Here is a 15,719-nt window from a genome sequence, read left to right on the forward strand (position 1 = left end):
ACCGAATTGCAAAATAGTGTTTTGCTAACATAGTGATTTGATAAATATAGTTTACTATACAGATATAATACATATATTATTACAGGGTGATCTTTTGGTAAAGTAGACAGACATATACATTAATTTAATGAAGGCCTTTTATCATAGGCACTAGAAAAGTTCAACTTAATGTGCAGCGACTTGATGTATTAAAATTCCCTCTTGCGCTTCCCTATTCGTTCCCTTCGTCATGGAAAGATTTGATTTTCTCGTGTGTATGTGTTAATAATGCAAACAGTTTTGAACATATTATAATTAGTCGTACTGCGAAGAAGACAAACGACAAAAAGAGTTTAATCGGCCCATAAACAATGTTTATGAAAAAAATCACGGCGATGAGATGACAAGTCATTTGAAATTTGAATGTTGTCATATAACTAAATACATCCCAACGCAATGGGAAAAAATTGCCGTATCTCATTGTATTTTATATTTCTGTTTAATATAATATAAAGGAAGTGGAGAATATTATCTTTCGATCCTGGCAATACTCTCGCAATACTTCGGCATTCTACAATAAAAATAATATATGTGTAGATGTGGATCCAGTAAACGTCACTACTCCCCTTTGTCTACCGGAAGCCACATCCACTAAATTTCTATTATACAACATAATATTATGTGCTAGGATAGTATCTTAGATGATCGATAATATTGTTGTTATTTTGAGTCAAATGTTTATAAATAATAATATGTTGTCTTGACGTCATTATACGTGACCTTTTACAACGCGTGATACGAAAGTGGCTTAAGCATGATTTGAATATAGATTAAAAAATACACTTATTATGATTTCAGCAGTCCAAAATATTATTATTCAAACTGTCCGATGATCGGACAGTTTGGAACCTGTTCCAAATGATAATAGGTTGAAAATATATCGTATTAATTCAAGAATATATAAATAAAATAATTAAAACATATAAGTACCAACATTAGAAATTTAAATTATCAGCAATTGTTTTAGTTTCGATATTAAAATGTGTATCGTTTTTAATGATGTTTAATTAAAATTCCCTCTATCACTTCTTAATCTCCAAAAACTGGTTATGTGGGAGTCAAACGGTGGCCTAATGAATGTTCTTTGGCATAGTGCTGCCCTCGTGCAGACTTAGAATGCCGTCCCCTTTCATTTTTAGTCACAAATTGTCTACGTATTCTTTAGGTACACACTAAACTATTTGTTATTTAGTTTCGGCCATTTATACAGACAAATCGACATCTTGTTGACGTGCACTAGTTAGATTTTCTGCCCCGACGAGAAGACACATTTTCACTCGCTGTAATACGCTACAAACTTTTTAAAATCTGGAAAAGTTTCCGTCGCAGAAAACGCGTCATGATGTTAACTAGTAATAATTCATGTTGGAGATACATTGTATGTTAGGTAATTCATATCAACGATTGGTACTGAGAACAGTGTTCTAATTAGTTGACAGCATAAATCAATTCAAATTAATCAGTTGACACTATATAATATTTTGTTTGATTTAATTTGAGTTTATGATTTTTTAAATATATTATGTAAGAAGACAAACAAAATAGAAGTAGGAAAACAAAAATATTTTAAAACGTTACTTAAAAATGGAATTTCAAAAAACACAGACTGCCAATCGCTGAAAATCGTTTTTTCAATTAATATTTGATAATAAAGAAATCCCGAATCCTGAGAAAAGATTCTCGAGATCCGGGATTTCTCGAAATGTCAAAAATTTAAATTCTCGAGATTCGGGATGGAAAATCTCGAAAATTTCTCGAGAATCCCCGTCGGGAAATTCCCGAAACCCAACTCTAATTACGGATATGATAATTTAGATAGTTGCAATCAGGAAGAATATTCAAGGGTCTGAACCCCCTCACAAGATTTGCTAATTATTTAGTCAAAATAGTTTGAAATTATTTTGATAGAAATCTTCAATTTGGCACATTATTGAAATACTAAAATCTGTCTAAATAATATATTATATTTTCATTGAACGACTAGTTTGATAAATAAATGTGATATTATATCTGATTCAAAATAATATGAAAACTCAGATCGCACTTGGTATTATACGTTGTGTTTATTTTAAAGAAAACACTATAAAAACCGGGAATTATTTCCGGACATCTTATTAACGTTTTAATTCAACGCAAAAAGCAGCATTGAATTTTCCTGCATTGTTATGTTGGTACTAAATTCATAAATCGGTTTTGTTGGCACAACGAAGAAGTAAACGTGTCCTTGACAATATAGACGGGACATTTTCAGCATTTATTACTTTTTAATTGTAGGGAAATCGTAAATATTATCTATTAATACAATATAATTCATGTAAAAATGTATTTCTCAGAACCAAAACTAGCATGGCGTGTAGCGTTCCTTTCACGAAAACAATTTTTTGTATCGATTTGAAAGCCGAAGTTGTATTTATGAACATGCACAAAAAACGTGACACAAAAACTTGCCAATAACACTTACCTACCCACAATTATTTGCCAACCGTGTTGAGTCAAATCAAATTATTAAGGTTTTTATACAACGCTATTCTATTTAAAGTGATAAAAAATGACATTTTGTTAGTACCTAATCATAGGAAGATTTTCAACGTATAACGTATGTATCTACATAGGTTCATTATGTAACGTTGTATGAATTCATGTAATTGGTTCTAACGATATTTTATTAAATACTTAATTAAGTTTTTTTAGATTGATATTATTATTATTTAATCGCAATCCTTGGCGAGAGGCCATCAAAGGATTAGTTTTTCATTTTAATTTGAAATGTTATACGTAGGTAGGTACGTACATAACACGTGAAGTCTTAAAAAACATAGGTTAACAATATTTTACGGTATGTACATAATGACTGATATAAGTCTTCGTTTGAGAGATTTCTACTCTTTTGTATATCTTTATACCAACGTCACATATATTAGGAATCAATCTTCAAAATCGAATAATTTAAAACAAATATATTATTCATAATTCTTACAAGTCTTGATGGGTCTTGGTATACTCCAAAAGCTTTTACCACAGCATCATCACCGCTTTCTAATTATCTTCACCGAGCATCTTCATATCTCCTGTGGTTTTATATGTATTCTTCATTATTAATTGTAATAAATAATAATGACAGCAATGTTAGTATGATTCTGTAGATTAAATATTAATTCCTTTCTTACAATCAAGACTACTTTCTGTCATTTTTTCTTTTATCGTCGTAATTTTTAGAATGCAATGAATTCATAAAAAAAGATAACACAAGTTTTTCTTAGAAATTTCGTGAGAAAAACCGTCCAAACAATTGCCTAATAAGTAAAGAAAAAATTAAACTATTTCTTTGTGGGAAGAAGAAACTCGTAGAGAAAAAATCATATTCTTTTTATGTGTAGATTATATTACTTCTCACGCATAGGAAAATAAATTATTTGTCACTCGCCTCATCTCAGATGTAACTTGAAACAATTGTAAATACAATACGAAAAAAGATTTTTTTTGTATGGGCCGCTTTCTAATTATTAATGTAAGTGTTTGCCCATTCGCGTATTTATTCTTATGTGTGAATACGTTCACGTGTGGATTCGTCGTTGTTAGGAAGTTTCGACATTTAAACGTTTCGAAAGGTACGAAGTACCTAGTCGCAAATAGGTTTATTCGAAGGTATATGACGTAAAGTACTGAGCGACCAGTCAATCGCGGTGTCATTTTCTTGAACTAACATCACAAAAATGTATTATATCGAACGAATTAAAAAAAAAATGATTATTAATATATTTCAATTTACGTAATCCACGTTTGTTCCTTAGTTGGAGCATAATCTTTTTACATGCTCAGGCTATGCCTTAGCTTGGCCGTATACAACATGTGTTGTGGCTTTACGGGATGCTGGAAATCGGTTTACTCAAAGAAAATATGTATTGAAACTTTCTTGAGGCATAAGAGCTAAGTAGCTAATGAGCTACGTAGCTTTCTTTGGCGTGATGTGTAGCTGCATGGTCTACGTCTTCGTATATCATCATCACTCGTAAAGTTATATCCCACTGCACTACAAGCATTAAAAAGAGCATTTTCGTTAAATTTTTTTAATGACGTAAATGATTTTGTTCCTATATAGAGACGAAGTCTAAATATAACAATGAAGATAAATAAAATAGTAGTAAAACTAGTGATTAAATTAGCTGCGTATCATTTTCCGTTGCAGATTTGTGACACGTTTGTAGTCCGAGTTTTATTTGACTATACCTTTACATTATTATTGAAAGTAAAAAACACGTATTTTATACAACTATTGGTAAATAATACATGGAATATTTAGATAAAAAAAACTACAAAAATCGCATATAAAAGGACGTCAAAAAATCAAGCCATCTACTTGCCTATGTCACTATATTTCAATGCTGTAAGGCTTATAATATTTTTTATGACTATCGATTCAACCAAGTTTTTGCGTTTTGAATGACTAAAATTGATAATGGCGTTGTTTACCCACGACAATATTGTAGTATCCATGTAATTAAAAGGGTACCAATCAGAAGCCGAGAATAGTTTAAAAATAAAACTTAATTAAGAAAAAAGAACATTTTTACAGCAGACTCCAAGGAGTTTGATTTAAAATTATGTGTCGTTCACATGGCGTATTACTCGATTCGTTGTTTTTTTTGTTTAGGTAATTGCAACAAAATGTTTCGATAACGTCATATGGAGAAAATTCACTGTTTTATTCACTCAAATTGACGAGTATTGTGTCTACAGAAATAAATGTGTTTAAAAAATAGTATGTAATCTCAAAAATCTATAGTGTCTACGTCGACAAACTATGAAATAGGGGTCGATCGCTATGACAATTTAAAAATGAATACCAAAAATGTTGTATAGCGATACCCGTGGTATAATAATAATATGTGAGATTTATTTGTAAAGGTTAACCGCAGACTACATACACGATATATCACGATATGATATTTGGATTATGTAATTGAAGTTATTTACCTGGTTGCTTACTGCTGATATATGATCATTATTTAAAGAATACGTATTGATAGGTTACATTACGCTTTTAGATATAAATTAAATAATTACAAGATAAAAAGAACTTTTTATATACAACGTTTTTAAATTTTCTGTTTAATCATATAAACTTGACTTGACTAGCTAGCTTAAACGATCAAAAAATTTGTATTTGATAGAAATACTGAATAAATATAGAATACTGAAATGTCATTTTGACATTTCATATTGATTTCCATAGCACCTCAGATCCCTAGCAACCAATAATAGTGTTTTACTTTTTACGGATTTCTTCCGAAATAACTTTTCTTACAAAACAGAATTAACTGAAAATGAATTCAATTCTACTTAAAGATGGCTAAAAGTATTAAAAGAATGCATTGGCATCGTGTTCTGATATATTCTAAAAGTTTCAAATGTCTAGCTAGTCGGGAAGTTAGTTAAAAATCAATTGCAAGATTTGTACTGGATAAACAACCACCGGACAAACAAGAATACGACCTAATAAAAACGTTGTAAAAAATATGAGTTATTGTTGTGCTAGTGATGCCTGATCGGTGCATTATTATGAACAGTGATTTCAGTTTAGGTAAATATATTTAGTCATTATTCAGCATAAAGATTTTTTTTCAAAATAACAAACTTTAGGTATATGGGGGTAAATAAATCAGAAAATCAAAGATATGTTAGCTCTGAAAAATCATTGATCATGCGATCGATAAGCAAGATTAAGATATCAAAACCAGATAAGTTAAGCTTAAGTTAAATCTTAAAATGTAAAAATGTGACACACCAATCGTAAATATGCCATAACCATACAGAAAAATCTATAATATATACATATCTCAAGAGAAATTAAGGTCATATGACTATATTATGACTATGGCATTAAGCGTGTATTGATAAAGTTTTAATATTAATACTTTCGACCGAAGGTACTTGATGGAATTTGAATTTAAATTCTAATGGATTCAAGCTCTGTACTATTCCATGTAAGTCGTTTTTTGCGACCCGGGTTTCACCTGAAGATGCCGAAAGGCGAAACCCGGGTCACAAAGAACGACTTACATGGAATAGTACAGAGTTTGAATCCATTAGATAAAGTTTTAGTTTTTTCATAAGATGTGGAGGAGTTGACTCTCTTAAATCCTTTCTAATATTAATTCCACTATGACCACCAAGTTGGTCGTCAGATATAACAAACATAAAAGCATAATTGTAGTGATAATTTGAACTGTTTTTTTCTATTTTTTTTTTACCATGTCCGATCCTAATACGATCATATGGGCCTCCACAGAGTAGAGGTTTGTATTAACAGATTTTGTTTTTTACGAGAAATGGATGTCAGCTACTTGCTCAACTTATTAGGTCCATACCCTGACTCACGCACAAATTGAAAAACAATATGTGTACTTGCTAGACCCAGGATTCGAACCTGGGACCCACGGCGTCATAGTCCAACGCTTAAGCCGTGCGGCCACCATGTAAAACAACTGCTTTAAAGTTATTTGCTATGTCGTTGTAAACTATCTTGAATTATTGTTACTATTTGTATTTGTGTCCACCTATTATTGCGACTATCAGATAATTTAAGTTGTATGATACATTATTAGGATAGAATCCACCCTCCAATTGAGAATGTCCGCAAGGATCAAAACGGTCATGGATTTATATTCAAATTTTGTGGAATAAGTACACATAAAGATGTTACCAAGAATTTTAAAAAGTTGTGTGATATTTATAATCTCTATGAATGGTTCAGTTGGTAAATCATTATATATTATCTCAGTAGCGTTCGGTGCATTTTACTTGCAGGGGTCTGTTGAAATAATATATACCGTATGTCGTCGTGCAGTGCGTAAGGCGCTGGCCTTTCATCCGGGAGCTCCGGTATGAGGTCAACATATATTTATGTGATTTTATAAAAACCTGGGTTTTTGTGATTGTTTCCCGTATAGGTACTACACTACTGTAATTGGGGCTCATGGTCTATTGTAGTCTTAATATTTATTATTAGATTGTGGAATGGTAGTTCTGCAATGTCCTTAGCATATTTATGTAATATTGATAATATAGAATAAGAAGTTTTATAAAATTCACTATAATAATGTTAGTGAATATGTTCAGGCATGCTTTGCGATAATAAGAATTAAATTGAAATGAATTTTCTGTTATTTTCAGGATGAGCCACTTCCCTTGAATGCGCAAGCTTTGCAGCAAGATGTCCCTGTGGCGCTTGATAAGAAATCGAAAACAGACGCCCTCCAGTCGGAGGATAACAGTAACAACGAGGAGAAGTTACAGGTAACTGAAATCCATAATATAAAAGTTTGCTGTTGTTTTTTTTATTTGAAAAAGATTGTACGATTTTTGTTATCTTTGGCATTTAATAAAGATGCACTCGAAGTGAAAGTTGTGTTGAACCTAGATTTAAGAGTACCTATATTAAAGTATAGTCATCGTAGAGCGATAAAGTATAATAATTGTGCATGCAGAACATAATGGTATCAGCCAAAGGAAATTTTATAGCACCTCGAAGACGTTCTCTTATACTGAATTTGCGTGTCTGTATTAGGTACGCCAGAGATAAACTAGTTCTTTTTCTAGAAACTTCTTTTTTATTTACATGAAATATTTTACCAAATATACCTACATACAGTTTAAGAATGTTAGATTCCTTTTTTTAATAGAATAACCTAACATCTACAAACCTTCAACGTCAACTAAGAAGATCGATAATAAAATTTGACAAAAGCCGGACGTATGTTACGATTAAGTTAGTAATGTCATTTACCTAAATTGATCACAAAGCAGATCACTCCCTGATTGGTGGAATTGGAAGAAATAATTTACATGAATCATAAACGGAACGACAGCTTAAAGGTGAAAGCACTCACCCGGAAAGTGAAAGACGAGTCACCTTTGTCCAATTTTTTTTTAGATTTTTTTCGGATTTTTCGAATTATATTTTCAATTAATATCACTTACAAAAATACTATCGATTTAGATACTTTGTGCAATTAAAACTTATTTGAGTCAGGTGGTCGCATATACCTACAACTGACTGGGATTAGATTCACGATTTCTTATTCATGCCATCCCCTAATGATGGTCAGCCACCATCAAGGTGATCTTCAATAAATCACCTGCCATCCGAAACAGTTCAGTGGAGCTGCACTAATACCAATTACTGAGGTTATTACGTCACGAAATGCAGCATACTTTTCTGATACGTTAACCATTGATATTTTCTTGGATAAAAAATTGGGGAATGTTGTACTTTTGTCCTCTCATAAAGTGGCCGAGGTACTGTAGTTTTATAGTTTTGAACTACGCAGAACTTCTCGGTCCTTTCCTATTCATTTGATGACATCAATATTTGTTTCCTGGCCAGTCCAAGGAATTTTGAAAATGCATTGATATCATATGTGAAGAAAAATATTTTAAATACAATTGTCCACATATTTGACTGTTCCGCCTCTGTCTAACCATCTACACAAATACATATGCACGTGATAATAATATTACAAGACGTATAGTTAGTGTTAGTGTTAGTACATGCAACAGTGCATTGATTGAACCGCGTGTGTTGGTATGTATGGATGGAATCAAGGAGAATCATCTTTTGTGAAAGGTAACATTTAAATGGAGACGTATCTCTACTTACGTAACTTTACGTATCTTTTGAATGTGTACAGCAGATGTATGCAATATTTTTTTTAATATCCGGGCAGTAAATTATTACAAATTCGGATAATACCTATTATAGTTGATTATTAAAAAATAAAACACATCGAATGCAGAGGTGCGTAATATTTTTAAGCTGAGTGCAATTTTTCTAAAGTTAAATATTTAATGTACCTAATACGTAATAACAAATTTCTTTTAAAATAATTATCATTCGTCACGGATGGAACACGCAAGTTTGTTTACTCTTTTATCGGAAATAGCGATGCGTTGTGTCGTAGAACAATGTGGACTGTCCAAACTACATTCAATTTTATAGCAGTATTTGAAAGTGGATAAATGTATTGAGTTTCTCTCTTTTTTCTTCTTCTTTACTACAACATGTAAAGAGGCCCAATGTAGTGTATTTAGTAATAGCCTTTACACATTGACTGTTGACTAGATAATTACTTTTTAATAACCACATTCAAATAGCATGCTAATTATATCGATTGCCCACCTAATCGTTACGCGCTAGGTGCGTCTTTAGCGTCCAATGTATTAAGTAAAAAATCACAAATACTCAGACTTTGAGAAAATCACATAAATATATTGTGACCTCACCAGGAATCAAACCTGAAAGTAAATGAAGTTTCAAAACTATTGTATGATTATATTTTTGCGGTAAAATGTATATTTGTATGGAATAGGCTTTATTAACACAGTAATATGGTGATAAAAAATATTACTCAATGACCACGACATGAAGCAAGTGATTATCGATACAGTTCAAAGTGCAAGTAAGTGCAAGTGCAAGTGCAAGTGCAATGCAAGTTAGGTTAGGTTAGGTTGGAACATTTAAGCTGGGTGATTAGACTGTATACAACGTTCATGAAGGTAAGTCAATTGAGAAAGATTACGGTAGACAGACATCGTTGGAGACGTTTCCTTGATATGACGAAGACCCACACTGGGTCATAGTATTAATGAAAGAAAATTCAATAAAAATCAATTGTTTAAAGTACATATTTTAAATTTAGTTATGTCTGATTTAAAATAATAAGAATATTATGATATATCTATAAAATAAATAATTAATATTCTGCTGGTTCAATAGGTACTATATTTTTATTATTTGTTCGTGTTAAAAATTAAGATAACAAGCATATTATGGAACATCCTACAATACTTACTTTTGGGTACTTTGCAGCCCGCGGGTCATTATTTGATTGCATGGAGTAGACGTATAAATTAAATGAGGGTTATAGGAAAACGTTGTCCGCGCCATGCGTAGAAAATCATGCAAGATATCCAACTAGTAAAATGATTGTTATTGCCAAGTGCGTGGAATATTACTTTTTAATGGAAAACAATGGAAACTAGAATTCAAATTTAGAACACCTCCGCAATGATAAAAAAACTAAAGGTTTACATTCACGATGCGGGTCTTGACATAGCGGGATGTAATGGTGGACGTCATTGATTTTAGACGTTTGAATGTAAAGTTGTGGGTAGGTATATCGGTTTTAATGCAAATATAATAAGTATGCCGTTGTGGATTATGTATAAAGTTTGAAGATCGCGTCAATTGGTCATTGTATAGTTTAGACTGTCGGTGTCATTGTTAATTGGTTCAGTTTGCAACATATTCATATTGGTACGAAGCGAGTGTCTTTTTTCAATTAGATTCTAATTAAAAAAAAGAGTTTCTCAAACTGTAGTACGTGTGCTGTTAGTGGTACCTATATATAGTTATAGTATCTGCGATATAATTTTCATTTGACGTACTATAATTAATTTTATCAGAAATATAACTAACAGTGACGCGTTTACTGGCGTAATGGCACTTCGCACTGACTGATTAAAATAACATTTAAATAATTTATTTATACATTATTGTATAATTTAATAAATGTATGCCTGGTATGAATTGTTTCGAGGCCCCCTTTTAAGGCTTCTAGTGAATTGATATGTCAGCTGCGTCAAAAGTAGCTAATATTACTAATTCAAAAATAATATTGTATGTAGATGTCATTGAGTTGAAACTGAAATTTTTTTGAAATTGGAATATGAGAAGACCTAAAAAATGATGCCGAATCTGACTTATATTTGCGTAAAATCTTTAAATATCTCGTAAGTTCAGGAAATATTGAATTATAGACTTCGATTCACCAAAATGGTCGTTTCAAGCAATAGAAGAGTTTCCGTATATTATTTGGCACCAATTTTCATATTAAACTGTTTTCACAGAGATTTAATTTTTTTCCCGCGGTCCCAGCGCTGAACAACGGGTTGAAAACGATTGAATATACCATAAAAATCTTTATGGTGAAATGCCAAATAATTGAATTTTTTTATAATACTATTCACCCATAAGCTATAAATGTTCCAGTTAGTAATTTTCAAACTGTTTTGTATTCGCACATGCACATAAAAAATGTCAAACTGTCTATAACTAATTTGTGATTTGCAGCGCGAACAAAATATGTATTGTTGTGTTGGGTAATATCACGCTAAAAAACACTATCTCTTAACTAAGTAGTTATGTAATTTTTCACTGTAGCTAATTTAAAACAAACAATTGCATTATAATCACTGGCTAAAGTTCAATTTTAATTCCTGACAGACGAGCTTTGATTGATACCGTTACGTAGATACAACGCATGTAACACCAAGCACGGAGTCAGAGTATAACTAAATAAAAGTTAGATAGTCAAGATAATTACTTGACGTCGGTAATTACTTGGAATTTGACTCGAGACTTGGTATGAGAAATGAAATAAATATCTTCATGACTGATTTGTTTTTTCATAAACTTTCTATTGCATATTGACGGACAACGCTTGAAACTTCAATCAAAACGAATGATGAAAAATGAAAGCATTCAGACGTGAACGTTGGCGCCCGGACAATGAACCCAGTTGCTAAGTGATTTTGATATCAACTATGTTAAAATATATTATGTAAAGATTTAGATATAATAGTTTGTGATTAATACCACTTGTTACTATGGTATATGCATAGCAAGCTAGAAATAGATATGGAAAAAAAAGAGTGTCATTGTTTAAATAAAATGAAATATAAAAAAAAAATCATTTTAAAAAACCTCAGAAATAACCTATGTACATGTAAGAAAAAAAACCTAGAAAAGTTGGACTGAAACGCACATCTTTTATTTTTAAGCTATTGATTTGTCTATGATTCATGTGAATTATTTTGAATTAGGTACTAGTACTACGTTTATTTGAAGTACATAAAAATCCGTCAACTGAAAGGCGATTGACTTCATAGTGAACTAAGATAAATGACAATTAAAAATGATGTATTTTCTACAATAGAGAATCTTAAATTCGTAAATCGTATGTATATACAGTATTGCATAAATAAATAATAAAAATTACTAATTATTACAATAGTTGAGTTTGCAGACGTAGTCGATAAAATCTCTCAATCTGATATGACTGTCACTTCGCAGGAGACGTCTCAATAATTAATGATTTTTGTATTAAGTGGTCAATATAAATGTCAATCCTAAACATTGGTAACGGTCATCAGTCAGCTGTTGTTATAACAAGAATGGTCCTCTAAGCTTCAATTCTCAATGCCGATGTTTATTTGTATCATAATATCAGATCATGTGACTTCTGCAGATTATTTTGCTGGGTTTAATTTTATTATTTTAATAAATTAATTAATGGGTATTTTGCATTTCCGATAATACTTCGTTAATTATGCGCATTTACATATATTCGCTTATATTTTAATTCGATGGAGTTCAAACAATCAATTAATTGTACACATTTGAGTTGAAGATGATAATTGCTGTTTCGAGGATGAAATGTAGCGTCACGACATTATTTTCAGTGAAAAATACCTGTCCGATGTAACCTAACCTAACCTAACAAAATTACAATACATGTTTGTTTTTCACACTCAAATTGAAAGGAACCATTTTAAAATTCAGTAAGTAGCTGTTGTTAAAGCTGAAATTATACGAAATATTTTTAGGATTAAACCTCACTATATTAGAGCTTATACCCATCACCATGATTATCCAGGTTAATTTGATTGTTTGTCATGGGAGAATACTACCCCGAAAGAATTAATTCAATTAGGTATTCGTATAGCTTCCTGAATACCTCGGTTCAATTTTCCACAGAATTGATGTGAGTTGGAATCTTTAAAAAATGCACGAGTATTATAATTATCCAATTTACACATGTATGTATGCACCCAACCATTTTCGATTTAGTACACTTTCAAATCCTATAAAGATTTCACGTAAAATTTCAGCAGTTTTTTTTGTGCAAACTACAATACGTGGTAATGCATATTACAAATTTTTCCATTTTTACCGAAATTACGTTAAAATTTAACAAAATGGCGTTTGCGTCATACATACTTTTATGCTGTAAATATATTGTATGCTCAAATAAGGTATTTGATGATATTATATTGTCTTATCCAAATACATAATATAGTCACACCGTGGGTGTAAACCATATCAAGTGAAAAAAATTCTATTTCGTGATTTAAATGAGAAATAATTGTAAATATCAAGAATTCTATAATATAATCATGAATTCATTGCAAACAAATAATTTTCATTAAAAATACAGAAAATTTTGTTTTACAATACAAAGAAATCCTGACAAAATATTTTTTTAAAACCTTTATTATCTCGGAACTATTTTACACTCTTGTTTATTCTGCTTTCAATTTTCAATGAATTCGAATAATTCAAATTAGACTTTCACGAAAGATGAAAAACGGAATATATTATACAAAACTTTGCTCTAACAAATTTGAAAACACAACCTTTTTAAGTGAATGCAGCCTAACCTGACCCGAGTCATGGACATTGCCTCATTTGAAAACATAATACTTCGATTTCCACTTTCAAAACTGGACAAAGGAACAACACCTGCACACTGACCCATATAAATAATATTTACTATAATAGGTGGAAACCATGGAAATGAGATTATAAATATATTTACATAATTTTCAGTATAATACTCGTAATAACAATTTAAGTTGTAATGGTGATAATTGAAGGTTGAATGGATAGTGTGCACAGACTCGCCATTTTGAGCAAAATGTCTATGATAATAAAATAAAATGGATGCCATGTAGCATGAAATCGATTCTTGAGAATGAGTAGTTAAAACTAATTATTGTGGAGGTAATTGGTTATTAAAAAAATGTGTGGTATTTGATTGTCATCCATTATGAGACTTGGTCGCGGATTAATAATGACATCGCATGTCACGGAACAAAATAATCGTGGCTAGTACCAATCTATGATAGAAACGGTTTGTTGTAAATAAATTATAACTCATCGCCATATTATTAGCTCATCTTGAGTTCAGTGGTGTTCATCAAAAATATTAAGTATTAATCTTTACCATGTTCATCACCATATAATATATCCATCTTCACATCACTCAAAATCTTCTTGTTATCAAAGTATTATTGAACATAATTTAATAGTTCTGTAATAATATGAGAAATATATAACCACTAGAAAACATCTTTAAAAAAATACTACTCCGAGCAAGATTCGAGCCTGCAACCATGTGCCAGACCACTAGGCTATACATGTCCTATCTAATTGCGACAAATTATCTAGTAGTTTTTACAATATGAATACCCAGCAAGATTCGAACTTGCGCCCATGTTCCAGACCACTAGGCTATACATGTCCTATCTAATTGCGACAAATTATATAGTAGTTTTCACAATACTCTCAGAAGTCCTTTATAAATTGCGTTACTTTTTGGCGATCGGCTTTTGTATTTTAAATAAAATTACTAATCAGTATTTTAGTTATAACGTACTTGCGCTTGCTAATAAATATTTCTGTAATAGTGTTTTCAAATTATCAATAAAAGAATGTTACATTGATCTTAAGTCTTGTGAATTATTCGTTGAATAGAAAAGATAATTTATCAAAGTATCATTGTTCGTATAAACATGGTTTTGTATTTTAAGGAAATATATACATATTTAATGCTAATCGTCATCCTGTAATGTAAATAATAAATAATGTATAATGTAACGCATAATATTAATATGTTTGCCCCCGCATCCGAAAGTATATTGCTGCATTAGGCATCGAGAAATACCAAAGATGCGACCATAGGTATATTAGTTATATTACTATTGTGCTAGATTTAACGTAATTAAATATCAATCATATTAACAACGAATTCAGTTTTACGCAAGTACAAAAAGTAAAATAGGTATTTATAACTTACAATATATGTCAGAAACCTATATCAATTTCAATTCTCATTTAGTCCTGATGTAACACTACAATAATAGTTAAGTCTTTTAAATATATTGGATTATTTTTATTTGGTACATATGTACTGAATACAATGTGAGTCAAAGCTAGCATAATGTTAATAGAATTCTAAAAATTAAATGCTAACGTAATTAGCATCTGTTCATGTCAATATAAATTAATACAAACGAGTTAGATGTGTTAAATGTTGCTATATACCATTTAGGTTCTTTGATATGATTAAAATGACTATAAATATGTCTATATTTGCGTGATGATGGAGATATAGAAAAGGTTTCATCTCTGATACTGTCAGTGCGGATTCGAATTCGAATGGTGTTTGATCGGGAGTAAGGAACCAATGGATTAGGAGTGAATATGGTAGTTTTTTTCCCTCTTAGACACTTTACCACTGCTTGTTTCTGCATTCTAAATCACATTGTATATTTATATCTTGCGAGGGCTTAGAACGAATTAGCTGTGTTTTAAATTTTGAATTTCAGTTTCTAATTATCCGAATAACGGACGCCTCTGCTTTTGATGATTATGTTGTCACACCGGCAATAAAATAATGAACACTGAACGGGCGCGCACCTGCAATACAATATAAAAGATGCACCTCAATCATCATTATTCTTCTGCCATCTTCTTCACTCGGTGTTGACGATGAAACATATTTTATCCCTTACCCCTCCATCATCAGCAATTAGTAAAACTGTCCCGATCAAAATAT

At 31.1% G+C, this 15,719-nt stretch overlaps 1 protein-coding gene across 2 annotated transcripts in view; it reads left to right on the forward strand.

Annotated features, from left to right (window-relative positions):
- Msr-110 (DUF3736 domain-containing protein Msr-110) overlaps nt 1–15,719 on the forward strand; it is a 127,011-nt gene that overhangs the window by 48,582 nt on the left and 62,710 nt on the right. For both annotated transcript variants that reach the window (XM_085959901.1, XM_085959903.1), the window contains exon 3: nt 7,213–7,335. In XM_085959901.1, coding sequence (XP_085816027.1) covers nt 7,213–7,335 — 123 coding nt within the window. The remainder of the gene's footprint in view (nt 1–7,212; nt 7,336–15,719) is intronic.

This window comes from Rhyacophila brunnea, unplaced genomic scaffold (assembly GCF_057557595.1).
Source record: "Rhyacophila brunnea isolate RB1 unplaced genomic scaffold, BYU_Rbru_1.0 scaffold_9, whole genome shotgun sequence".
Classification (NCBI taxonomy): domain Eukaryota; kingdom Metazoa; phylum Arthropoda; class Insecta; order Trichoptera; family Rhyacophilidae; genus Rhyacophila; species Rhyacophila brunnea.